Source organism: Narcine bancroftii, chromosome 1 (assembly GCF_036971445.1).
Source record: "Narcine bancroftii isolate sNarBan1 chromosome 1, sNarBan1.hap1, whole genome shotgun sequence".
In the NCBI taxonomy this organism is placed as follows: Eukaryota; Metazoa; Chordata; class Chondrichthyes; order Torpediniformes; family Narcinidae; genus Narcine; species Narcine bancroftii.
The window spans coordinates 287,523,592-287,551,279 of record NC_091469.1 but is presented as its reverse complement, the minus strand read 5'-3'; the positions used below and the strand labels follow the sequence as shown (position 1 = coordinate 287,551,279).

The 27,688-nt window shown below is 42.7% G+C and overlaps 1 protein-coding gene and 1 long non-coding RNA gene across 5 annotated transcripts in view; one reads left to right on the top strand and one right to left on the bottom strand.

The window, feature by feature from the left end:
* Positions 1 to 703: 703 nt before the first annotated feature.
* LOC138745654 (uncharacterized) lies at positions 704 to 18,663 on the bottom strand. The gene is made up of 3 exons (XR_011346392.1): positions 18,559 to 18,663; positions 12,452 to 12,542; positions 704 to 2,148 (listed from the first exon to the last, which is right to left on the bottom strand). It is a non-coding gene; the product is annotated as an uncharacterized lncRNA (long non-coding RNA).
* Positions 18,664 to 19,458: 795 nt separating this feature from the next.
* Positions 19,459 to 27,688, top strand: part of dnajc24 (DnaJ (Hsp40) homolog, subfamily C, member 24) — a 67,841-nt gene continuing 59,611 nt past the window's right edge. For 3 of the 4 annotated variants that reach the window (XR_011346387.1, XR_011346389.1, XM_069902872.1), the window contains exons 1-2: positions 19,473 to 19,893; positions 24,440 to 24,666. Coding sequence is in view for 2 of the 4 variants with exons in the window: in XM_069902872.1 (XP_069758973.1) it covers positions 24,562 to 24,666 (105 nt within the window). In the remaining 2 variants the exon portion in view is untranslated. Of the gene's footprint in view, positions 19,894 to 24,439; positions 24,667 to 27,688 lie in introns of all 4 variants that reach the window. The other variant, XM_069902866.1, reaches the window with a different exon arrangement.

Genomic DNA, 27,688 nt, shown 5'->3' with positions numbered 1-27,688 from the left:
ACTATCTACAACACTGCAAATTTTCGCTTAATTTATAAACTTAGTAATAATACTCCTATATCCTCATCCAAGTCAGTTATAAATGGTCTAAGCCACTAAGGTCCCAGCACCAATTTCTTTGGTCTACCTCGAGCAAATTTACATTCACAAAAAACTTCATCTACCTCTTAACACCCAGCCAATTTTGGATCAGATTTGCTAATATACTTAATTTCTCGTCCTTTAACTGTTTAGACCAGCCAACCATGCAGGGCATTAAGAAAAGCCTTATTAAGTCCTGTAAACTATGTATATCGCTCTCCTGTCATCAATTTTCCATGCCATTTCCTCATAAATTCAATCATAAACCTCAAGTGACTTGTTTGATATCATTTTCCTGCAGCTAGGTGAGAATAATTACATTCAGAGAATGGATAGAAAAATTATGAGACTATTGTTCAGGATGAACAATGATCATGTCAATGATAATTAAAAGATTACGAATGAGAGAGGGGAATAGGTTAAGGGGTGGGAATGTCTGATGATAGTGTTACAAGAGCAATAGATATTCACCAAGACAAAGGGTTACTTAAACAAAGGTTGCTTTTAATTATTTTTAAACATGAAAACAGAATCACACTTTAACTTATCACTATTGACTTAACTAACCCAACTTTAACCCCCTTCTAATTCTAAGTGCACGTACATGTAATGTGTGTGTAAGTTCAAAATGTTCTTTGGTTCACAGTCCAATCTCACTTCTCGTTCCTCCAAGTTCACTGGTGGTTGCAGGCAATTCTGAAACTGTGCACAGAATTTAATATTTATAACATTCACCAGACTTTGGTGCTTGAAAGGTAAATTGTTACTGCTCAGAAAGGTTCTTGTCAATTTTCAGAGAGAGATTTGTTGTTCCAGGACCTCCACAACTGATTTACTTCCATCATCCACTTCAGTGTCTGTCTTGGGTAAACTTATACCTCTCATTTTGTTCATTTTAGATTGGTCACAGTGTTTGAGCTACCGAAAGAAAATAGACACACACACCGAGAGCAGTTCAGTTTATACAAATGTTTATTACTAATTCAAAAGCTGATTTCACACTACAATATGCAAGCCCTTCCCAACTATACTTATCAACGCTTGGACTGGTCCCAACTGCCGAAGCGAGGCAACGACTGCACACTTGTAGTAGGTTGTCAGGACGCTGGTAGCAGCTTCTCCACCTCCCCCGACCGGGACGTTGCTCGGACTCTGGCTGTTCTTCCTTCTTGACAAGGGGTGTTCCCACCCCTCGGAGAGTCTAAACTTCAGCAGCAGGACCACAGGCTTATATACCCCAAAAACAATTAATCATGCGCCTACTCCTTCTAATATTTGTCAGTCAAAATCAAAACTGAACATTACATTCTACAATTTAGAAGATTAATTATTATGGAACCAGGATGTTATAATTTCCTGGTTTATCTCGTAGATACAAAGACTTATTAAAACTTCTCGAGCAAGACAGGTTGTGACCAATTCGTCAATTTCAGAGTGTTGCATTTGACAACTGCTTTCCCTGGGCCTCACAGTGGAATTCCATTTCAAAGTGTATCTTCAGATAAGTCCCCATGGCTGAGTTTAATTACATCTGCTAGTTCTGAAAGTAAGGTGACCTGCGTGTGGACCCAGTGTCGTCAGTTCCACATAAGCAAAAAGCATCTGGGTACATGGTTTTAATCCTCCATTACATTCCACCCCTTGGTCACAATCTGTCATTTGCGAGGCCTAACCAGTATTTGAGTACAGAGGGAGCGAAAAAAGAGAAATCAAAACAACAATTACAAAGATAAGCAATGACGCGAGCAACCAACGGAGGATAGTGTGGCCCACTCCCCCAAATGTAGCAGTTAGCCATGAGAAAGGATTCCAACCAAGGCTCAAATTATCCTTGTTGGCCACAATACCCAGATACTGGAGCTCACGAACAGATTTTGAAACATGCTGAACAATAACATATTTATATAAGCTGCACTTGAGGCTGGTGACCGAGGACTTCCTTGGTGTAATGCATTGGACCGTGTTTCCCACGGGGAACTCCCTTGGAACGTCCTCGACATTACAAATCCAATTGCTGGCATCAAAGCAGCTGTTAAGCCAGATCACCAGGAGTGTAAAATGGAGAACCTGGAACAAAGAAGCCTGACGCATGTCACTCACGATACCATAAGCGTTCAGTGTTTAAACAGACTAAATCATCCTGTCCCTCAATAGCTACCCACCGAGTGTTACCCTGGGCAGGTGTCACTATTTCCCCTTTTACAGGAGGGCCACTACCTGGTGGTGCCACCCATACCTTTTGTCCAACATTCTCTAGTTCGGGGATGGGGGGCAATGACTGTTATTCCTCTGGAATAGGCTGTAATTCAGGAGCGTGAAGAAGTCGGTGGAATCATCCTTTTAAAGGGCGATGATTCAAATTGTCGACTGCCTGCTGCAGCACATGGCACCATCCCTTCTGGGTCCCCAGTGATGTTAACAAACGAATTTGTTCCTTCAGTAAGCCATTCATTTGTTCAACTAACCCGGCAGCCTGCGGGTAATAAGGAATATGGTGGACCCATAAAATACCGTTGTCATTTGCCCAATCACAGATTGCTTTCCCGGAGAAGTGCGAGCCATTTTCAGAGTGAATCTCCTCTGGAACATCATAACGATAAATCAAATGGTTTAGTCCTTGGATAGTGCTAGCTTGGTCAGCCGTCTTGGTGGGAAAAGTAAAAACCAGGCCCGAAAAGGTGTCAACCATTACTAGGACGTAATATTTACCCATACACTCTAGCATGGGGCCTATGTAATCAATTTGCCAGACCGCAGCTGAGTGAGCACCCCGTTTTATTCAGCCATGCGGACCAGGTGGAATGGTATGGATCTTCACAAGCTGACATTCTGGGCATGTACGTACGACCATGTGGACATCATCCTGATGGACGGATAAAGCATGTGTACAGGACCACATAGCTGATCCCTTCTCCCCCAAATGACCACTCTGTTCATGTGCCCATCGAGCCAGGGGGACGGTATCAGCATAGCTGATAGTGGCAAGCTGATCTGCTACTGCATTATGTTGAGCCATGTTAGTCGCCATATTGGTATGGGCATCAACGTGATAAACGGTTATCTCACGATGGTGGGAAGCATCCCACAACAGCTGCCACAACTCTTTGCCCCATACTGGGCGGTCATGTATCATCCAGTTGTTCTTTTGCAAATCAGGCATCCATACCACAAGTCCATTAGCCAAAGCCCAGGAATCAGTAAACAGGCGAAGAGGGTGATCATGGGGATCTAGTGGTAAAGTGACTGCCTTCAACTCAGCATACTGACTGGAGCCACCATCCCCCTCCTCCGATAAGTGAGTTCCTGACCTGGGATGGTAAGCCACCTGTTCGTGTACGCGGCCCACCCCTTCAGGCCCTCTGGTCGCATGACTCTGAATATACCACTTCCATTTAACAATAGAAGACTGCTGAGCCCGCCCGATCTTTAGATTAGCATTATTAGCCAGGACCCAATTCATTATAGGAAGTGCAGGTCGCAATTGAACATCTGCATCACCTGTCATTCTTTCAGTCTCTAGCAGGGCCCAGTAACAGGCTAGTAACTGTTGTTCAAAAACAGAATAACGAGTGGCAGCCTCGGGCATGGTACGTGACCAGAATCCCAGTGGGACTCGGCGACCCTCTTGTTTCTGCCAGAGGCTCCAGGAGGCCACATCATCAATATAATGGTGAATTGAGAGGGAAGGCGATACTGGAAGGTGGGTGAAGGTATACTGGCGCCCCTTCCAGGTAAAGGCGAACTGATCCTGTGAATCCTCAGCTATAAGAATACTGAAGAAGGCGTTAGCGAGATCAATGACAGCATACCATGTTCCTGAGTTCCCAGTAGCAATGTTTTCAATAAGGGTGACAATGTCCGGAACTGCTGAAGCAAGTGGTGGGGCATGTTTGTTCAAAAATCGATAATCAACTGTCATTCTCCAGGAGCCGTCCGGCTTCTGGACCGGCCAAACAGGGCTATTAAAGGGCGACGTTGCGGGCCTCACTACCCCTTCTTCTTGCAGAGCATCGATGGTGGCAGTAATCTCTTCCTGCCCCCCAGGGAGACGATATTGTGGAATGCACACTGGTTTCATGGGGGCTGGCACCATCACAGGATCCCACTTAGCCTGACCCACTACTAGTTTTTTTGTAATAGTTCGAATTCCAAATTCAAATCCCCCTTGGCTAGTATTAAGGGCCATACCGGCCAACATATTAATACCCAGGATACACTCGTCAGTAGCAGCCACCAGGGCATGTAACCAGACAGGGGAAGGGCTATCACCCACCATGGCACAGACTTCTATTTCCTTTGCCAGGGTGACCGCTCCTCCCAAACCCTCTATTCGAAAGGCCGGTCCAGTCCAGAGGTCGGGATTACCAGGAATCACCGAGTGCTCTGCACCGGTGTCGACCAAAGCCAAGTATTGGCGATCATTACCCCCACCCCAGTGGATTGTTAACGGTATGTAGGGCCGCGGATCCCCGTGTGTGCGCCGTGTCTCGATGGAGTAGACACGGGAATCCTGCCCACACCTTCAGGCTTCAGAAGGGTTCGGGGGCTTCCAGGACCACATGCTATTGTTATCTTTAAGAGCCTGTTTAACCCATTGTTTTACCTCATCATGAGTAACTGGAGCAGGAGAAGCCAGCTCGATAGAAGCAGCAGTGGGAGCAGAAAGCACAGCTGGGCCAGGAGGACTCAGCAGCTGGGGATGATGTTCCCCTGCTTTTTGCCTAAATCGATCTCCAATGGCAGCCAGCTCTTTTACAGAGAAATCACGGATCATTGACTCCTTCCGACCCCTGTTCCCACTTTGGCTCACAGGGTCCTCCACCCAGTCTAGGGGAGGAGGTGGAGGCCATCCAACAGAGGGAGTAGGCCATAGAGCATAAGCAGGGGTTTGGGTATTTTCCCCTGGGTCCACATGGGAAACCGGGGTATCTATCCCTTCCATCTCTACCCTTACATCATCCCCCCTTCTGTCTGTTTGGGAAATCTGCTGCCTTATAGGGCGGGCGTGAACAGGAGAGGGTAGTATGTTAGACACATGCTGAGGAGTATCTGCCTTATTACCATTGTCATTCCAGATATTCCCATCCCAATCCTCAATTACATCAGGATCGTCACCATTCCTTATCATGGCATGAATACGATATGGATCTGGTTCTACTCCATGCCTTTCCTTATCTGCACAGAGCTGCTGCCGGAGTTTAATATTACGGCAAATCATTTGGACATGCTTATCTTCCCATTCTTTGGGTCTGTCCTGACTGGTGCGAACAATTTCGCTCATCATGGAACAGCATTGTTGCAGGACTTCTAGCTCCTCCTCTAATTGCTTTCTTTTGCACTGAGATTCTACTTCTCTTTGAATTAATTCTGCTTCACGCTGAACGGAGTGGCGTAATGCTGTGGCCAGCAACCAAAAACCATTCGTCAGCGTTCCCTTTTTATCAGGAAATTTACTTTCTCGAAGGAGAGTGGCAACCCGCTCTCCCAGAGGTGCACTTGATGAGTCTAACTTCTCATCCCAACTAATGGGTGGTCCCAACAAAGACAGGGTATTGGCCAACATGCCAAACCCATCGTCTTTGGAAGTCCATCCAGGAATCAAGAACTGCTCAGGGCTCACCTCTTTCTTTCGGCGAAACATCTTGAGACCAACCCTGCTCGCAGCGCCAATTGTCTTGGGTAAACTTATACCTCTCATTTTGTTCATTTTAGATTGGTCACAGTGTTTGAGCTACCGAAAGAAAATAGACACACACACCGAGAGCAGTTCAGTTTATACAAATGTTTATTACTAATTCAAAAGCTGATTTCACACTACAATATGCAAGCCCTTCCCAACTATACTTATCAACGCTTGGACTGGTCCCAACTGCCGAAGCGAGGCAACGACTGCACACTTGTAGTAGGTTGTCAGGACGCTGGTAGCAGCTTCTCCACCTCCCCCGACCGGGACGTTGCTCGGACTCTGGCTGTTCTTCCTTCTTGACAAGGGGTGTTCCCACCCCTCGGAGAGTCTAAACTTCAGCAGCAGGACCACAGGCTTATATACCCCAAAAACAATTAATCATGCGCCTACTCCTTCTAATATTTGTCAGTCAAAATCAAAACTGAACATTACATTCTACAATTTAGAAGATTAATTATTATGGAACCAGGATGTTATAATTTCCTGGTTTATCTCGTAGATACAAAGACTTATTAAAACTTCTCGAGCAAGACAGGTTGTGACCAATTCGTCAATTTCAGAGTGTTGCATTTGACAACTGCTTTCCCTGGGCCTCACAGTGGAATTCCATTTCAAAGTGTATCTTCAGATAAGTCCCCATGGCTGAGTTTAATTACATCTGCTAGTTCTGAAAGTAAGGTGACCTGCGTGTGGACCCAGTGTCGTCAGTTCCACATAAGCAAAAAGCATCTGGGTACATGGTTTTAATCCTCCATTACAGTGTCTTACTGACAAAACTTGCCCCCTCAGGATTCTCGAGATGACAACCTCTTTCTTTCCGGTCACCACAGAGTTCCTTCTTGTTTCACTTATTCCAAGTGAAACATTAGACAGCCAAGGGCCTTGACCAGGCTGAACCAAGAACTCACAACCCATCTTCCAAATGGGACTTTCCACACCCTTGCCAGCTTGTCCTGTTCCAGTCCCAGCTGCTGTTGCTGGCTACAACACTGTAGAACTGATGTGTGTGTCTCTCCCTCTCTCTCTCTCACACACACACACACACACACAAGATCTTTCATCTGTTGCCTTTTTGTAAATAACAATCCATTTGTAAAGTCTCTTGGCCACTCTCGAAAGCTCTTGCAAAGGCTGTGGGGCCGATATGTCTAGCATTAGCAGAGCTTCAGAATTTCAAATAAGATTTGTTTTAAAGTGTTTGTATGTAAGCTACTCTAACAAACCTTTCCAGTTTATCCCCCAAAAACATATCTATATTCTCTGTCACAATAGAAATGAATAAGTGAGTGGCAGTAATGATGAGAAGAATTCTGCTTTTGCACTACCAGTTTTTGACCATTTTCTTGAAACCAATTAACACTGATACTGGTTGCACTGAGATAAATCCAAGTTTCTGTTTGTGCTCACTTGTTTTTTTTTTCGTATCTCAAAACAGACTGATTTATGAACCCACAACAGTAGTGCCAGGGTAAAACAAATTTATATTGAAATGAGCACTATTTGGCTACACAATTATGGATGTACAGATAGGACAGTAAGAGATTGAGTAGGCAGTCACGGGTCTGAACATGCAAAGAACATGGAATGCTTATGAACAACAAGAATTAACATAACTAGGAAACATTGCCTCAAGAATCAGGGGAGTAGATTTAACACAGAGTTAAAAAGGATTTTTTTCCACACAGAAAGTGGTGAATCTCAAGAATTTTCTGCCCAAAGAAACAGTGGAGGCTGCCTCATTGAATGTACTTAAGGCACTGAATAGAGGAATTCAGGGTAATGAGGATCAGGAACTGAGAACACAGCCAGATCAGCTATGATCTTATTGAATGGCAGAGCAGGCTCGATAGGATAAACAAACCTACATCTATTTCTTTGGTTCTGATGGCAGCCATTTATTAATTATTGCTGTTTACCAATTTGAGATAAAATCTCAGTTCTTAAGAATCAATTTTGAATGGTTTTCCTAAGAAACTGCAACTTAAATTTTATCCACAAAACTGATTTAAAAAACCTTTGAACATTATGTCAATTTTCTGCATATTGTTTATCCTTGTAATTTAAAAATCAATTTAATGTTGTACCTCTTTGATTACCTACTAGGGCAATCTGTTTAAAAACATCTCAAGGCAATACAGCAACTTGGACTTTATGTGCATTATGTAAACAGAGGAGCTTGACAATATTTCACAGTTAATACTGGTAACAGGCCTGAACTAATTCCATCTGCATGGGTTATCATTTTTGCAGATAATTATTTCAAATTCAATGCTTCTAAAGAAAACATGCCTATTTTCTGTATTAATAGGCATGTTAATTATATTTTTGTTTCTTCCTTAGTCTCCGGATTATGCTTTGTAAGTTCCTAAAATGGCAAATTAAAACTGTGCTTTGGGTTTCCTAATTTCTGTTTGTTAAAATATTCAGGTATCTCTCTGTCTGAGGAATTATATCACAGCTTGAAAAATGCAAGTACCTTAATTTTAGTTATCTTATATCCTCCGCAGCAAAATGAGCTTTCTAGTAATCAGGGAAACAAAAGCAACCACACAGGATTGAGATGGAAATAGCAATAAAGGGCTAGGAGAATTAGCAAGAATTAAAGGGACATATGATATAAGGTACCTTCCCGAGTTGTACACATCACAATTAGAGGCTATATTGGGTTAAAATTTAGCTAATTGAACTTTGGAACAGTGGGCCCTATGGACAACTTTAAATTGTAACAAGGAATGTCCAGCACAGAGAGAGGATGAATGCACATTTTTCAAAAAAGTATCCATGTATCTTCAGGAAACAGCTGCTGAAAGTCATGTTTCCAAACTTTCTTAATGATAGAAAAAAACTATTGCTAGATCTTAAAAGTAGTTCATAAAGGGCTGAAAACAGTCTTTTCTGATTAAATCTAAAATTATATACTTCCCAGATAAGATTAAAATCTAAGTCTTGGGGAAGCCTCAACGTTAAGTTTAAGAAGCTACTAATCTGTAAACAGTAAAAGAAATGTTGATTAAGTAATTTAAATTTGGTAGATAATTGCTCAAAAGAGGCTAAGTTTTGGTCTATATACTAGTCCAAGAAAGATTGAATATTAACCTGGACCATTGAGTATATCCAATGTCTTGAACCAAAAGTAAAAAAAATAAAAGGAATTACTCAAAATTGAACTAATTAATGAAAATCTATGTTAACCGAAGTACTTTCTAAATTGGAACCAAATATACAAAGTATGTCTAACTACCAAATTATCAGTTAATTTGGAGAGCTATAAAGGCAAATGTACTCCAAGTATTGAGATAAGAGAGTCTTTTAATGGATTTCATCTCTAAGTCAATCCACCTTGAGGCATTTGAATATTCATTATGAGGTATCCAAATAATGATAAATCTAATGTTCACAGCCCAGAAATAAAGTCTCAAATTAGGTAAGCCAAGCCCGCCAAGAAGTGGAAAGATCTTGACCCTCCCACGCATGCACAATTGTTATTGGATTTGATGGTATCCATTTCTCTAGAGAAAATCAGATGTGCAACTACTAAAACAAGTACTAATTTTTTTTCTTTTTTCAATTATTTTTGGTTTTTATTATGTTTTTTCTTTATAATTTCTATTTTTTTTTGAACCTATTAATATTGAAATTAGTAATTGGTGCCTGACTTTGATTGTAAATGCTCATATATCAAAATAGGTTGGGGATAGAAATTAGTTATAGACTTTTGTTTTCTTTTCCTTTTTTTAATCAATTACATGAATCATATGCATCTTGTTTATTGTTGCCTAATATCTGTAATTTTAATTTACTGTCACCTGAACATTATATCATATGACTCTAAGTATCTGATATTTTTTCAAAAACTAATATATAGATTGAAAAAGAAAAGTTTTCTTCTATCATTTATATACATCCCACTAGACAATGTTTTGTAACGTCCATAGAAACTTATATGAAAAACCTATAGACAATAGTAATGTAAAGATCATTATCATGACATTTGGGGCATTGATGCACAGAGAGACCTGAAGGTGCAAGTCCATAGCTTATTGAAAGTGACAACACAGATGGATAGGATAGCAAAAAGAGCAATTGGTCTGTTTGGCTTCATAGGAAGAGACATTGAGTATAAGAATAGAGACTTCTTGTTACAGTTATACAAACCATTAAGTCAATTGCACTTTGAGTGTTCAGTACAATTCTGGTCACCAGACTGCAGAAAGATATATTAACAAGAGAGAGATGCAAAAGAGATTAACCAAGATGTTGCCTGAAATGGAGGGATGTAGTTATAAGGAGAAATTGGATAGTCTGGGCTTATTCTCACTTGCACATGAGAGGGTGAGGGGTGACATTATAGAGATTGATTACATTATGAAGGGTATAGACTGGATAGATAGTTCAATTAAGTGAGAAGGGAGAAATTTAAAGGAGATGTGGAGTAGGTTTTTCCCACACGGAAGGTAGTGAATCTCTGAAAAGAGTAGCAGATACAATTACAATGTTTAAAAGTATTTGGACAGGGACTTGGATAGGAAAGGCATAGAGAGGCATGAGCCAAAAGCAAGTAAATGGGATCAGTGTTAATAGACATCACAGTTGGCGTGAATAAGATTAATCAAAATGGCAAATTTCAATATTGTATAATTCTATGACCTTGCTGTTACCATAAATGGAGGCAAGTGTGCAGCTTTAGTCTCCATATTTAAATTTACACTTTAACAAAAAGGTAGTAAGCAACTGATTCTGTTGTTAAGTGAAATCTTTTGGAAAAATTGAAGCAGATTGGGCTCGACTGTTAAAGAGAGGGGGAATCTTATGATTTATGTAAAATGGCGGCATGGTTAGTTTAGTACAGGTTGAGTACCCCATATCCGAAGATCTGAAAAGATCCAAAAACCAAAATAAAATTTACTGCCAACATGACATCACAAGTTGAAAAAAATTCACCATTTTAGCTTTGATGCTCTGTTGGCTATAGTCAACATGGAGAAAATATGTGATGGTCTTATTGAAGGACTAGAGCAGCATGCATTCATAACAGAACAAGAAATTAGGTCACTTTATAAAATCAAAGAGAGAATTCTAAGACAAAAGCCATTGTTAATGAGGCAGATGACAATGGAAGAAACATTTGAAAAAGCCATCAAGGAGAATTTCTAGTGTTTGGTTCTGCATTTATCTTCTTTTGTAAGCAGAGATTTTTTTTGGTAAGTGCTAAACATTATTTCATGTGAATTTTCCTCTCATGGCATCATGTCGGCATGCCATTGCTTGTTTTTGCTGTTTAATACAGGTATTCTGCTGATGCTGCTGTGCTGCTTAGTTCTTGTTCCAAAATCAGAAAAAAACCCCAACACACCTTAGTAAAATTATGCTGTCTTTGCTTTGGTTTAACTGAACTTTTTTTCTGTTGTGCTGTACTTTGCTCTTTTGTTTTATTTTGCACCTCCTGTTGACTTCTCGCGATAGCACACAGTAGATGTAACATTAAACAATTCAATTCAATGAATGTCAAATGGCCACAAATCTAGTGGGATGATTCTGGGGTAACAGTTAAATTATCAAACAAATAATTTACAGATCTATACGAACCATCCAAATACACAGTTCAAATACACAAGAGCAGCAGGCCATTTTAAAATTTAATAATCAATCTTCACACTGATCAACTTCCTCCAGCAGTTCATTCCATATACCCACTTTCCTCTGTGTTGAAAGGGTACCTTCAGTGTATTTAAAATCTTTCCCCTCTCACCCATAACTCAAGCCCACCAGTTTCAGTAACAGCCTGAAGTGTTAAGTGATCAGAACTGGACACTCACTCAATCTGTTTAGTTTCTCCAATGTAGAGGAAATGCTATTGTGCAATATACTTGATTGGAAGATCTGCACATGAATCACTGCTTCATCTCGAAGGAATATTGGGCTCTTTGATAGTAGGTGAAAAGGAAAATGTTGTATCTGCTGCAGCTGCATGGGAAAAGTGCGAAAAGAAGGGGAGTGACTTGTGGGGATGGAAAAGCAGATAAGGGAGTTTAAAATTCATTGTTCCCTTCAAAATGATTCAGATTTCAGATATATTGTCAGAGTGCATACATGACATTACATCCAACCCTGCAGGTGAGGCAGAATTACCACTTATTGGTTGTGCAAAAAAAACTGTTCACAACATATGCATGAAAACAAATAAAGAACTATAAACAAACTTATTGTGCTATACAGAAAAGAAAAGTAAGTGTCCTTAAATGAATTCCTGATTGAGTTCATTGTTGAGGAGTCTGATGGTGAAGGGGTAGCAGCTGTTCCTGTACCTAAAGGGGAATGCTAAAGGGGAAAGGAGGTAATGGCATGTTTTGTGATAGAATCTTGTTGAAACCTAATATAGAGATAGGTGGCTTCTAAGATCTGTTCATTTACAGCATAACAATTTGCCAAATTTTCTATCTACTAAACATTTCCTACAAGAAGTGAATAAAATTTCAGATCATAAAAAATTATTGTATTATAATTGGCCAGTTGATCCACTCTCCCATACTTACTGCTATTATATTCATTTCAAGAACTTTTCCCATTCCCTTTTGAATGTCACAATTGAATCTGCCTCCAGTACTATTTCTGATAATGCAATCCAGATCCTACACATTTATTGTTTCACAAGGTTTCTCCAAATTTTTGTTTTTTGCTAATTACCTTCATTATATCTCTTGATTCTTGAATAATTCCTGGACACTCTTTGATTTTAAATAACTCAAATCAGATTCCCTTTCAATCTCCCTTTTTCCTAGAAGAAAAATGTAAATTTTTGAGTCTGTGATATTGTGAACATTTCCTATTTTACCTTAAAAACCTACCACCTTGTTATACACCTATCATTTCACAATTATTTCTTAAGATGTTATTCTGTAATATCTTTAAAAATTTTGGGAGGTACTCTAAAGCTTCAACTGTTAATGACCAATACAGCTCTCAGCCTTTAGCATTACGTTGGTCCTTGATCCCATTCTCATCACTGATGAATTGGGTTGAAGATAGCTGGCCCATGCCTACTCACTGTAACCAATAACCCATGTCTGGGAATGTTTTTTTTGTTAAGTTTTTAATATCTGCTCATTCTATATGAAGTTTCTACTTTCCATCTAACAGTGTCATTAAAAGTCAGCTACAGAGAATATACATAAATTCAAAAGATTAGAGTAGTTGAAATGAATCTGTAATTCTGTGAATTATTCTATGAAAAGACATTGCTGCAGTTATTCTAACTGTGATAATCATAATCCAACAGTAGTTTTGTATGTCAAAACAATTTAGGGGCCTCTGGACAATTATTATCCTATAACAATGTCCCAAAACAAAATCTATACATGGCAATGTTTTCGTGCATACGCTTAGTTTTGGCACAATGAAAAACAAGGTAATAATTTATGAAAATTATATGAAAATAAATAATTTATATTCATCAACTCTCATTTCTCATCACTTTAGATTATAAGTAATGCAGAGTGAATCTGCTGTCAGATTTCTAATTGCTTTGTAATAGGTTTGAAACATGGAAATAATTAATGGCAAACAATCTGTCACTTGTCTGTTGCATTATCTATCACAGAAAATTTTTTAAAAAGCTCATTAAAGAAGTTGCTAATGAGCTACAAAAGAGTATAAGAAGTGCTTTTCCACTGTAGTAAAAGCATTGAAGGCAAAGAGAATATTTCACAATAATTCCCATCTCAATTAACAGTAAACGTTGAACCACAATATGTATCAGACAATCATATATTTTATCTTCTACTTAGCCAGTTCATTGTTTCCATTCCTGTTCAGTAGATAATTTTATTTGAAATATTAATTTCAAACAAATTTTGAAAAAAAAACTATTTGAGAAATTACAATCATGCGTCACTTCATGTCCACGATGTGTTCTGTAAAATAGGACATTATGCGATTTGGACGTTATGCAAACACCATATTATATACCTAGCAAACCTACATCACTCAAGAGTTGTGTGATGCATGAGATTGGATGCTGTTATCTACATGTTGAAGCAGATATTGTTATACAGTAAACTTTTTATTTGTAAGTAGGGCAGGTTCACATTAAAATAACGATAAAAAGTACAGTATAGTACATACATAAGCCAGTAACATAGGCATTTTTTATGACTATCAAGACACCCGTAGTACAGGTTATATATGTACTGTACCATTATATGTCTGACAGTGCAATCGCTTTGTATACAAGAGACATGAGATGCATGTGTTGCGTGCAGGAAGCTATTGCATTTGTTATGTCCCGTTCTCTGATTGGGATTTCATAACCTTATGGGACCACAGACGTATATGCAGTTGGACGTTACCCAAACGGACATTATGCAGCACATGACTTTATCAAAAGTCTAGCTTGTCTTCACCTTATTATTTCTCAGAATATTTATTGTTTAGATAAATAGATTGCTGGATTCAAACCTGTTGAAATGTTCAATGAACTTCACAGTGTACAATGCAGGTAACCAAATCAATGGTATTTTATGTAAAAACATTTGCTGCATATTATTTATGTCTCTTGGTTTTGAAGTTAATTTTGCTTCAGTTTTAAGTGACTACAACAACATAATTATTGGGATACAGGCATCACTGGCAAGGCTCCAGAGAAAGAAATGGTGAGATAACTTCTTGAAATACTGCAAGATTTTAGAGTGAAAGTACTATTTGCAGTGTTGTTGAATAGATGATGATAAAGTGTGCAGACTTGGAGGAAAACCTGCAGGTGCTGGTTTTTGCTACCCTTGCTTCTCACTGGTAGGATTTGGGGGTATGGGAAGTGATTTTAAAGACCTCTCATTGAGAAATAGATGCTGTTCACTGTAACCAAATGCACCAGAATTGGAGGAAGCGAAGAGTACAATAGATGAAGTACCAATGAAGTGGGTGTTGGCCTTGGTTGGGCTTGAGCTCTTGAATGTTGTTAGAGCTGCAGTCACCTTGGCAAGTATTCCTGAGTAGCTGACAAAATGGTTGAAGCTTTGGACTGTCTCCAAAAATAGTTGAAACAATGCAGAATAATATGAAAAATAAACAAATATAGGTGTATAACAGATTGGAAGGTTGTTAAGATCAATAGGAAATGTTCATTATGTTATAGACTGGAAAAGTTGCAGAATAAGAACATTGATCCAGTGTGAAGAAAATACAGAATGGGGGGGTGGGGCAGTGATGGTTGCAGAAAGTAACCATGACAGGCAGTCATGTTGGTGAGTTTGAGATATGATGGACTCAGCTACTTGCTCTGTAAATAAAACCAGAAGAAATATTCTTGAAAGATAATAAAGACATAAAGTCAGAGAGTTGTGTGAGAAATTGAAGGCGGAGCAGGGGGAGGATAAAGTAAACCTGAGGCCTATGTTGGAGAGTGAGTCCTGGTGCTCCAGCAGAGAAAGAGTAATAGTCTAAAATTAGCGATGCACGGCGGAGGTGGAGCATAGAGTTGGAACCAAGTGAATTTCAGCTTGGAGTTGTATAGCACTCATAGTAATGGACCTCATCAACCTACCACATCCATGCCAAATATTTTGCCCATTTACATGAATGTTATTTTCCCACATGAATCCTTATCCATCCAAGCTATGTCTATTCAATTATCTATCTCAATACCTCCATCATACAGTGATATTATTGAGATTCAATTGGAGAAACATGGCCATAACACAAGATTACATTGTTGCTTTTGGAACTGCTAGAAACAATGATGGTGTGGCGGTACACCATTAGGCAGGTGAACCAGCCCTGCTTGTCACGCACGCAGCGGGGCAGCCGGCCAAAATGGCACCATCGGGAGTTTCCTCCAAACCTCGGCACCGAGCTCAGAAGCCTGCGGTTGGGGACCCATGTGACGTCCCGGTGACGTCAATTCTCAGCCAGGTCCGGGCTGGGAGTATAAGACCATCCAGGCAGCCTGCAATAAATCAGTTTTTGCTCACTGAATTCAACCCATCTGGTTGTGTGATTCTTCAGTTAGCAGTGTAGCCGCCACTACAATTGGTAACCCCAACAGGTTCAAACGTCTTTGAACCCAACATGAATGACCCTTCGATCAACGCTATAGCCATCAAGCTTCCTGACTTCTGGGTTCAGGAGCCGGAAGCCTGGTTCAGCCACGCAGAGGCTCAGTTCACCTCCGCCAGATTTCATCGAATTCGACCAAGTTTTACCGTGTGGTCACCGCTCTGAACCAGGCCATTGCCAAACGAATGCTGCACCTCGTTCAGCACCCAACCGCGGAAGATAAGTACGGGACCATCAAGCGGGTGCTCACCGGCTCCCTCGGTCTTTCCAGATGCCAGCGTGCCGCTCGGATGCTGCGCCTCGATGCATTGGGGGACAGAACTCCAATCGTGTTGATGGACGAGATGCTCATGCTCAAGGGCGATCACACCAACTGCCCACTCTTCGAGCGCATCTTCCTGAAGACATCCAGCCCTTACTGTCCCAGGAGAGCTTTGTCGACCCTAGGAAGGTCGCTCAAAATGCTCGGGAGCTATGGCTCGAACGATTTCCAGAGGGCTCAGCAGTCCACCAGGTTACGAGTCATGGGCATAACCACGCCAAGCCTTCCTGTAGTGCTGCGGTAGAACACCAGGCCCCTGCAAGGGCTTCAAAGAGCATAGCCAGAAGCAAGTCATCCATTTCAGGCCTCTGCTTCTTCCACCAGCGCTGGTGAGCCAAGGCTCGGAAGTGTCGTCAGCCCTGCTTGTTCCAGGGAAACGAGCAGGCCAGCCGCTGTTAATGGCTGCGGTGGCTGGCCAAGAACACAGCCTTCTCTACCTGTGGGATTCACTCAGCGGCCGACACTTTCTCATCGACACAGTGACCCAGATCAGCGTCATCTCAGCCACAGCCATCGATTCCCGAACCGGCCTTGAGGACCTCCCCTCCATCCAGCCAATTCGACAGAGATCTGAATGTATGGAGACAAGACCGTCCACTTCTAGATCAGCCAGCGGAAGTTCTCGTGGAGGTTCACCGTTTCGTCCCTCCAAAACGCCATCCTGGGTGTTGACTTCCTCCTCGCCCACGGAGTCCTGGTCGACATTCATGGTAGGCAACTGGTAGATAGGCGTCTGGTAGATAGGCGTCTGGTAGATAGGCGTCTGGTAGATAGGCGTCTGGTAGATGCCTGTACCTTTCAATCTGTTCGCTTCAACACCTCCTGCACAGAGCAGACACAGGTGGCCATGGTTAGCATGCCCAAGGACAAGTTTCAGCGTATCCTGGACGAGTTCCCATCCCTCCTCAAGCCGCAGTTCTTCACCGCCTCACCACGCCATGGGGTGTTTCATTACATCCCCACCCAAGGCACGCCGACTCCAACTGGATAAGCTCCAGATAGCGAAGGAAGAGTTCTCACATCTGCAGGAGCTGGGAATCATTCGACGCTCCGACAATCCTTGGGCCTCACCACTCCACCTGGTCCTGAAAGTGGTGCCCCTGTGGAGATTATCGACAGCTTAACGACGCGACAGTACCTGACCATTATCCGATCCCTCACATTCAGGACTTTACGGCCAACCTGCATGGCGCGAGGGTATTCTCCAAGGTCGCCTGGACAACCTCAAGGGGCTACCTTCAAGGGTCATTTTAAATCTGATACTAACAATTATTTTCAATTGCTACAAATTTTGCACATATAGTATTGTGTGGAGTACCTATCTACAGGAAAGATATCAATAAAATGGAAAAAGTGCAGAGAAGATTTACTAGGATGTTGCCTGGACTTCAGGAATTGAGTTACAGGGAAAGGTAAAACAGGTTAAGACCACTGTTCCATGGATATTATCTCTTATTCTCAATCCTAACTATATCCTTTATTTCCTTACACTGATTGTATTTCTCCTTTGTATGCAGTAATTTGCCTACCCAACCCTCACCTGACACTCTTCTCTCTACCAGACTTTCTTAAACCAGTGTTCATTCTCTTTCTATATCCAATGACCCTTCTCTCCAACTACCACCTTCAAGATCCTCCAAATCCCATTTCCTACTTTGAAATTCCCTGTACCTCACCTCCATAGAAGCACAGAAAACAGGATCAACCCATAATGTTTGATCTCATCTCCCAATAACTCTCCACTCCAGAGCTATTTCTGGGTGTCCTGCAGATCTTGTATGGTCTCTCCTCATCCCATATTCAACTAATTATTTGACAATTCTGCAAAAACATCTATTTAGTCATCTCACTTTCCTAATGGTTCCCCTTAACACTGTCTACATTGTTTCCTTGGCTCTTATACAGTCATCCAATCTCCCATGTTCTCTTGTGTATGCCCATCCTCCAATTATGCCAAAGAATGAGAGCATTCAGCCCATCATGCCAATGTCCAGCCTGTCACCAACAACCCTGTTATTTCCTGCTAGCCCCACAATCAAAATCCCCTTAACCTCACACCAAACTCCATATCCATCTTCCACACCACTTCTCTCTTCCTTGGTTTTCTTGCATCCTAAAAAAGAATACTGGTCCCCTCAGCACCGGAGCCAATTCAACCACAGTTGGCATAGTGTTTCGTCCAATGCCTTGACAGCACCAGCAATTGGGACCAGGCCTGGGTTTGAATCCAGGGCTGTCTTTAAAGAGTTTGTACGTTCTCCCAGTCTGCGTGGGCTTTCTCTGGGGTCCTCCCACCCTCCCAAAAATGTACCAGGGTGTAGGTTAATGGGGTTTAACATTGGGCAGCATAGGCTCGTAGGGCCAAATTGGCCTATTACAGTGATGTGTGTCTAAATATTTTTTAAAAATTAAAAATTACCCAAAACATTATCTATTGCCTTCCATGTTCCTCCAGTCCTTCATTTGTTTTGTTCCTGTTTGAGGCTCTTCAGCCTCTTCTCACCCCCCTTCCTCGCTTCCATGGTCACACCACCCCCCTTCCTCACTTCCATGGTCACACCCCCCCTTCCTCACTTCCATGGTCATACCCCCCCCTTCCTCGCTTCCATGGTCACACCCCCCCCTTCCTCGCTTCCAGGGTCACACCCCACTTCCTCACTTCCAGGGTCACACCCCCCCCTTCCTCGCTTCCAGGGTCACACCCCCCCCTTCCTCGCTTCCATGGAAACACCACCCCCCTTCCTCACTTCCATGGTCACACCCCCCTTCCTCGCTTCCATGGTCACACTCCCCCCTTCCTCGCTTCCATGGTCACACCCCCCCTCCTCGCTTCCATGGTCACACCACCCCCCTTCCTCGCTTCCATGGTCACACTCCCCCCTTCCTCGCTTCCATGGTCACACCCCCCCCTTCCTCGCTTCCATGGTCACACCCCCCTTCCTCGCTTCCATGGTCACACTCCCCCCTTCCTCGCTTCCATGGTCACACCCCCCCCTTCCTCGCTTCCATGGTCACACCCCCCCTCCTCGCTTCCATGGTCACACCACCCCCCTTCCTCGCTTCCATGGTCACACCCCCCCTTCCTCGCTTCCATGGTCACACCCCCCCCCCTTCCTCGCTTCCATGGTCACACCCCCCCCCCTTCCTCGCTTCCATGGTCACGCCCCCCCTTCCTCACTTCCATGGTCACACCCCCCCCCCCCCACTTCCTCACTTCCATGGTCACACCCCCCCCCCCCACTTCCTCACTTCCATGGTCACACCCCCCCCCCCCAATCTTTTCCCAAATAACCCTCGCTCTCAATCCGTGTCGAACTCCCTCCCCTCTCCGGGACGGACCTGTTTGGGAAGTTGTCCCCTGGTGCGCGTGCGCCGCCCTCCAACGGCCGCGCCTTCCGTCCAGCCCCTTCGGCTGCGCGCGCGCCCTGCCCCCGCCAAAGTTTCCCTGGCCCCGTGCGAGCGAGTTTTGCCGGCTCCGACTTCAGGCCAGGCCGCGGGCACGCGTCACTCCTTCGGTTTGGGTCGTTGCCGGCAACCCCCCGACCCCGGCCAGTCTCGGCTCCCGCTCCACGGCGGAAGGTTGAAGCAGAGCCCGAGGCCGCAGGGGCTGCGCGTTGTTCCCGATCCGCTCGGCATCGGCGTGTGAGTTGCTGGAAGGAGTCGGGAAGTCAGCGGGCGCTGAAGGAACAGGGAGCAAATAAATACCCACGGAGATGCTGGAGGAGCTCAGCCGGTCTCGCAGCGTCTACAAGAGGTAAAGAGAGATGACCGACCTTTCGGGCCTGGAGTCCATTTCATTTCCCCGTCTCTTCCCTTGCTGACATGTCTGTCCATCGTCTCATGCTTTACCAGACTGAGACCACCCTCAAATTGCCTCCTATTCTCTCTGGGCACCGTCCAACCGGATGGCATTAACATCAACTTCATCCTCTATCCTCTTGAAGAGAGTAGCATCTATCTTCAAATACCACTTCTCCCCCACCCAGGCCATTCCCTCTTCACTCTGCTACCATCAGGAAAAAGGTGCAGGAGCCCAAAGACGAGCTCTCAGCAGCACAAGGACAGGTTCTTCCCCACTGCCATCAGATTCCCGAATGATCAGTGAACCACTGACACTGCCTTACATTTTGTGCACTATTTTTTTTTAATTTTTGTAAAGCTGGTTATATAAATGTTTGCACTGCTACACTGCCACAAAACTTGAATTTTGTGACTTGTTCATGACAATAAATTTTGATTCTGAACTTTTCTGATTTCCATAAATGTGCTGCTCACCCCAACCCTGGTCACCTTTTCCCGAGCTCTGTCTGTCTCTTTCTCTTCCCTCTGGCTCCTTTCCCAGAGCCAAAATCAATTCTCACCTCTCTGCTTATCATAGCCAATTAACACCTTTTGTTGGTCTGGACTCCTTCCCCTGCCATTCTTCAGTTTTTATACTGATGCCTTCCTGCTCTTTGTTTATACCTTGAGGAAGGGCTCAGATCTGAATACAAGAATATAACAAGTAGAAGCAGGAATAGAGCACCCCAGTCAGCTCTGTCCATTGTAATAGCAAGGATTTCCCAAGTGGCCACCTATTTCATTTCCCTGTCCCATTCCCTTGCTGACATTTTTGTCCATGGACTGAGACCTATTGCAAATTGGAGGAACATTGTCTCATCTAACATCTGGCCACCCTCCAATCGATGGCATTAATATTAATTTCTCCAAATTTCTCTTAAACCACCCCCCTTCCCCTTGTGACTTTTCCCTAATGCCTGTGAACACTTTCTCTCTTTTTCCACTGCCTCCTTTCACAGAGCCAAAATCAAGGATCACCTCTACTCTTTTATCCAATTTAACACATTTTGTTAGTCTGGACTCCACCCTCTGCCATTCTTCACTCTTTATTCTGACACTTGCCTCTTCTTTGCTTATATCTTGAAGAAGGGCTCATGCCTGAACATAATAACATATCAAATAGGAGCCACAATAGCTTGGATCTCCCAGTGGCCACCCATTTCAATTCCTTGTCCTATTCCCTCGTTGACATGCCTGACCATGGTTTCATGCACTGCCAGTCTGGGACCAGCTGCAAATAGGAGGAACAACACCGCAGCCTCCATCAACTTCTGAGGTTTCCATTAAACCACCCCACTTCTTCCCCTGTCACCAGTCACCTCCCTCTCTCTCCTTTTCCCCTCCCTCTGTCTCCTTTTCCCCTCCCTCTGTCTCCTTTTCCCCTCCCTCTCTCTTCTTTTCCCCTCCCTCTCTCTCCTTTTCCCCTCCCTCTCTCTCCTTTTCCCCTCCCTCTCTCTCCTTTTCCCCTCCCTCTGTCTCCTTTTCCCCTCCCTCTCTCTTCTTTTCCCCTCCCTCTTCCCCTCCCTCTGTCTCCTTTTCCTCTCCCTCTCTCTTCTTTTCCCCTCCCTCTTCCCCTCCCTCTCTCTCCTTTTCTCCTCCCCTCTCTCCTTTTCCCCTCCCCTCTCTCCTTTTCCCCTCCCCTCTCTCCTTTTCCCCTCCCCTCTCTCCTTTTCCCCTCCCCTCTCTCCTTTTCCCCTCCCCTCTCTCCTTTTCCCCTCCCCTCTCTCCTTTTCCCCTCCCCTCTCTCCTTTTCCCCTCCCCTCTCTCCTTTTGCCCTCCCCTCTCTCCTTTTGCCCTCCCCTCTCTCCTTTTGCCCTCCCCCTCTCTCCTTTTGCCCTCCCCCTCTCTCCTTTTGCCCTCCCCCTCTCTCCTTTTGCCCTCCCCCTCTCTCCTTTTGCCCTCCCCCTCTCTCCTTTTGCCCTCCCCCTCTCTCCTTTTGCCCTCCCCCTCTCTCCTTTTGCCCTCCCCCTCTCTCCTTTTGCCCTCCCCCTCTCTCCTTTTGCCCTCCCCCTCTCTCCTTTTGCCCTCCCCCTCTCTCCTTTTGCCCTCCCCCTCTCTCCTTTTGCCCTCCCCCTCTCTCCTTTTGCCCTCCCCCTCTCTCCTTTTGCCCTCCCCCTCTCTCCTTTTGCCCTCCCCCTCTCTCCTTTTGCCCTCCCCCTCTCTCCTTTTGCCCTCCCCCTCTCTCCTTTTGCCCTCCCCCTCTCTCCTTTTGCCCTCCCCCTCTCTCCTTTTGCCCTCCCCCTCTCTCCTTTTGCCCTCCCCCTCTCTCCTTTTGCCCTCCCCCTCTCTCCTTTTGCCCTCCCCCTCTCTCCTTTTGCCCTCCCCCTCTCTCCTTTTGCCCTCCCCCTCTCTCCTTTTGCCCTCCCCCTCTCTCCTTTTGCCCTCCCCCTCTCTCCTTTTGCCCTCCCCCTCTCTCCTTTTGCCCTCCCCCTCGCTTTCCTTGCACAGAACAAAAGTCAATTCTCACCTTTTTTCTTACCATATCCAATTAACACCTTTTGTTGGTCTGAACTCCATCCCTGTCCTGTCTTCTGTCTCTTTATTCTTTATCTTTCCTGTTCTCTGCTTATTTCTTGAAGAAGGGCTCAGGCCTGAAATGTCAGTAATATATCTTTACCTCCTATGGACATTGCAAGACGGCCAAGTTCCGTACTTCTGTGTGTTTTTACTACAAACACAGCATCTGCAAACTTGTGTTTCATCTCCAAACAGGGAGCAAAACCCAAGGCACATTAATATAAAACAACAATACACCGAACCTTGTACCTTTCTTGCCTCAAATGCCCTCCCTCATCTCTCTCCCCCTCACTTCATTGAGCATCTTTGTTCTGTCCACATCAGTGTCAGGGACACCAACCATTTAAATTCTGCATCCCACTCCCTCACTGACATGTCTGTCCATGGGTTTGTGTACTATCACACCAAGATCACCGTAAATTGGAGGAACAACTCTTGATTTTCCTTTGGGGCACACTCAAACCGAATGGCATTAACTTTGACTTGTCAGGTTTCTGCTAGCCTACTCCCCATTCTCCCTCTCTTCCCCATCCCTCTGTGTTCTTTCCTCAGCTCTCCACCACCTTCCCATTCCATTCACAGAGCCATCCCCCCCCTCCCCCACTTTGCTGGTATGCTCTCCCACCTTTATCCACCTATTACCTCCCTTTGGGACCATGCACCTTCCCTCACTCTTCATCATTTTGTTTGGGCGCCTGCTCCATTTTTCCATACCTTGATGAAGGGCTCAAGCCCAAAACATTGGTTCTGTATCTTTATCTTTGTTACATAAAGTACAGTACAACTCTGATTATCCAAAATGGTTGGGACCGGGCCTATGTCGGATAAACATTCTTTTCGGATAACTGGTCATTTTTTAAAAACAGTTTAGTAGCAACAGCAAATCACTTCTATCAATGTTTGAACAACAACAAACAGCAAGGGAAGGCTTTTTAAGCATTAAGATTATGTTTAATTCTTACCAAAAATTCCTGGCTGCAACGTTGCTGCCAATCACTGAGTCCTTCCAACCGCCACTGCCAATCCCCGACACGTCCCTACCACTGATCCCTGGGGAGGCTTCCTGGACTGGTGGAACACTCACTGGAGAGTCGGTGGGTTCCTTTCTCCCCAGTCAGCTCCCAATGCCCGAGCCCCGATTTCAAATCCTCCCCTAGGCCTAATGCACGTGCACACCGGGGAGTCCAGCGTGTGGTAGTAGACCAAGGGGATGGTATGTAGTTGGTGTTAGGAGCTCCATATTTGTAGTGGAAAATTAGTTTATTTTCCATGATCGCCAATGATCCTATTACTATTAATAGGTGGACTAAATGAGTGAGTAGCTATGTGAATGTCACCATATGTATAGGAAATGAAAGATTAGTAGATTTTTTTTATATTACACAAATTTAGTCTATCTTTTTTCTGTATTGACATATTGTTACAAATAATTTGCACTATTGTAGTGGTGTACTTTGCATACCTGTGGGGTTGCAGCAAATAAGAATTTCTGTGCATCTGTACATTATATTAGTGTACATGACAATACATTCACATTTGCACTCATTTAATAACTTAAATTTAAAGCCTTCAACCATCATGCTGGAATTTGAACTAGTGTATCTGAATGGATGGTCCAAAATCCTGACTGCTATCCCAGAAATCTTATTTGCCTTTCACTTGCACTAGGGTATCTTAAATAGCCAGTTAGCCTCTCAGAAGATCTTTGCGATGTGGAGGAAACCAGCATGTAGAGAGCAACCTCGCACAGTCACTGGGAGAATATGCACCTCCTTGAAGATAGTCCAGACTGAACCTGGATTCCTGGAGCTGAGTCACCCATACTCATAATTTTCCTTTACGTAACCCATTTTTCTATTCCCTCAACTATATCTTCATTTTGTAATGATGATAACTTTAGTTTTATTATTATTCTATATTATTTTTCATGTTATTTTCTTTAGGTACGTTTATATCTCTGTACGCTGATTATACTGACTACACAGAACCAAAATCCATTACGACAGTTATTTTTTCGTGGGAGAAAAACTTCAAATAGGTACATGTGTAAAGCACCTACAGCACTATGAGTTCAAATACTCTTCAAAAGGATTGGTATGAAATTCTGGGAGCAGGTCTATCAGACAGTCAACAGGAGTTGAGACACAAGTATCAGAGACTGATCTTGCTGGTGAGTCTATTTAATAATAGTAATTAACATTGACATATTTATCTTTAAATTAAATGTTTCCAAACCATATTGGATCAAATTGAGTTAGATTTAACTTATTACCATATTCCTTTCCTATTGGAACTCGTCTATATTCTGAGGGTTAATCAAGCTGAGGAGATAGACCAGGGCCTCTGGTATTTGGTATCCCATTGACAGATAGGTTGTTAGGTTAATCATAACCTCGTCCTGATTGTGAGGTGAGTCATAGAATCCAGGAGAGTTAATGGGAATGTAGCGAATAAAATGGGATAAGTATAACTGAGTGCTTGATGGTCAGTGTGGATTCTGTGCTGTATGCCTCTTAAAATATTAGAGAACAATTAATAGCACATTGAGATTCTGATCCCATGTCAATTTTAGTTGAATGAGAGGTAGATCCCGCAGTGCAAAGCTGGGAAATTCTGGCATGATAAAATTATGCTATCTGACCTCATGGAATCCAATAACTGAATTGTGTAATAGATGCACTGGCATTGGCCCATCTGTGTTCTTTCCTGGGAAAGTGGTATATAGGTTTGCTAATTATTTACCTGAAGGGTTGAATCCTGAAAATTTGTTCTGCGAGCTGCAACAAATTCCAATGTGGCCTATTTTTCTGTGGAACTTTTAACTGTTTTCCATGAACTCATCGTTAGAAGTACCTTTGCCAAATTTATTTGTCTAATCAATTTAGTGATTAGAGTTCCCATGATTATCTTTATTACTTGTATTACAATGCAATTATTTCTTGATTAATAGTCTATTCAACAATTCAATAGTCCGTTCCACTGATTTTTTTTTGTCCCTTGTACTTATTTCCAAGTCAAAGTAATTCAGCTTTCTGAGCCAAGATCCTTCTCACTTAATGTCAACCTTTAATATCTGCTCAATCCAGCTATCCAATTCCTATTTCTGTCCAACCATCTGAGCCTGGTATCCTTTCTGCTGTAGAACTATATTTCTTTGTCCAAACACTTGTTTTCATTTTCATCTATCCTGACCTATCACACCATTACTTAATTTGGCTTCAAACCTATTAATCTTGTGAATCCAGCCAAATTCAAATTAAATCCATCCCAAAAAGAACAGCCTCCTCTTCACCCAATTCTTGGTTTTTGTGCCTCATGAACCAAAAGAGTTTTTGTGGCTCCACGATGCTACTGTGACTTCCTGCCAGATAGGGGTTTTCTCACAGGGATGCTGGTCTGCTGCTTCCCTAGAAGCCTCAACCTTCGTGGTCTGGGCTACCAAGCATGGGCATTTCCATCTTAAGCATGGACTCCTGTGGGTTCTCCGATGTTTCAGAAAAGCAGTTTAAACCTGTACACAACCATCAGCATAAATCCTTGGCAGTAGGACCCCAGGGAAGAGTACTGGAAGATTCTTTGCCTCTCCTCCCAGGACTGCAGCAGCATAACCATCCTTTCTGTTATGCATCTATTTGGTGCCACAGTTCTTGAGTAACTTTTTTGCATGCAATGAATTGTTGTATAAGAAAATGCAGAATATTTGCAAACAACAAGAATGGTGATGTTTCAATTTTTTTTTCTAGTAGCAATATAGAGACAGTGTTTTCAGCTAGGAACAAGGGGATTCTGCTCTTTAGTGCCACAGCCCTTTGACTATTCTAAATAATTAGGTAGGACCTTTGTTTGATGGGTCAAATGAAAGCAAGAGCTTACATTTATACATTTTTAAAATATCTTGAGTGTTTGCTATAGGTAATCAATACTTTTCCATCTGGTTGAAAGGGATGTAATTTGAAAACTGAGTCTTTGTTTTAGAAAGTAACAAATTGCCATGATAATTTTACAAAAAAGCCTTCTGAAATAATTACTGTATTGGGTATATAATAATTATTATATTTTAATTATTATTTAATTTCAGAATATTCATCTTTTTGAACAGTAGATTTGAATATCTGTCAATGTGATTGCCAGCAGATGCAGTCAGAATAGAAATTCAACTTCAAAAGCATCTATAAAAGCAAAATTGATTGGCCAAATACTCTATCAGTATTGCAAAGTTTGTAGCTAACAATTCTCTGAAGTGACAAACAGTTGGGGGATTGGGCATCTAAACCATCTCATAGTTTAATGTGGTGTTGAGTATGTGAATTCTGTTAAGTGGATATACAGTGGCTGGGTCTATATATATTTGAAAGATATATTATATATAGGGGTGTATTGGGATTGAATTTGAAATATTGTAAATGTTTATTTTGTGGTTTTAAATTTTAAAGTATATAAAAAAGAATTTTAGTGCATACGTACATTGCATAATGCTTATGGCAAATTTATTATCATTATCACATTCTTGAATGTGACTGGGGAAGAAATATTGTTACAGACTGCATTCAGTGAAAATGAGTAAGACAGGAAGTCAGAGGTCCAATTGCAGAGCACGGATACTGAGGCTTGGATCATGAAGTTTGGGAAAGAGTTTGCTTGGGTCTGTGGTATTGACTGGGTGTAATATGTGAGGGAGCTTTAAGCTTGAAGAAAGAAGCAATTACAGTAATTGAAATCTGTTGCTATAATATCAGTGACAATTGAAAGGGAACTGGTCAGGCAGAACATCCTACATTCCTTCAATTATAGACTGTCCCTGAGGAACAAATGGTTTCTGGTTTTACAGGTGTCCATAAGTTAATTTTCTCTGTGTCAGAAAATGCACCAAAATCACTCAATGATGGTAACCATTATCTCCATAGTATTGTAATCAATGGCAAAAAAGCACACAAGATTGAGAAGAGAACAATTTCTAAAAGTAGATGTCGAGAGGAAGGAGTAGAAATGAACATATTGGTATATGTCAAACTTTTCAATTTAATAATAATTTGGCAGATCATTCATGAAAAGTAGTGTCCATAGGTCAGGCATTTGTAACCCAAATAGAGTGTTTATCAATGGATTTATTTGTACCAAACATCCAAATTTTAAAAAGGATACAAGCCTATTTTAGTGTGGGATATAAGGATCCAAAAATGTTCTCTGCTTTT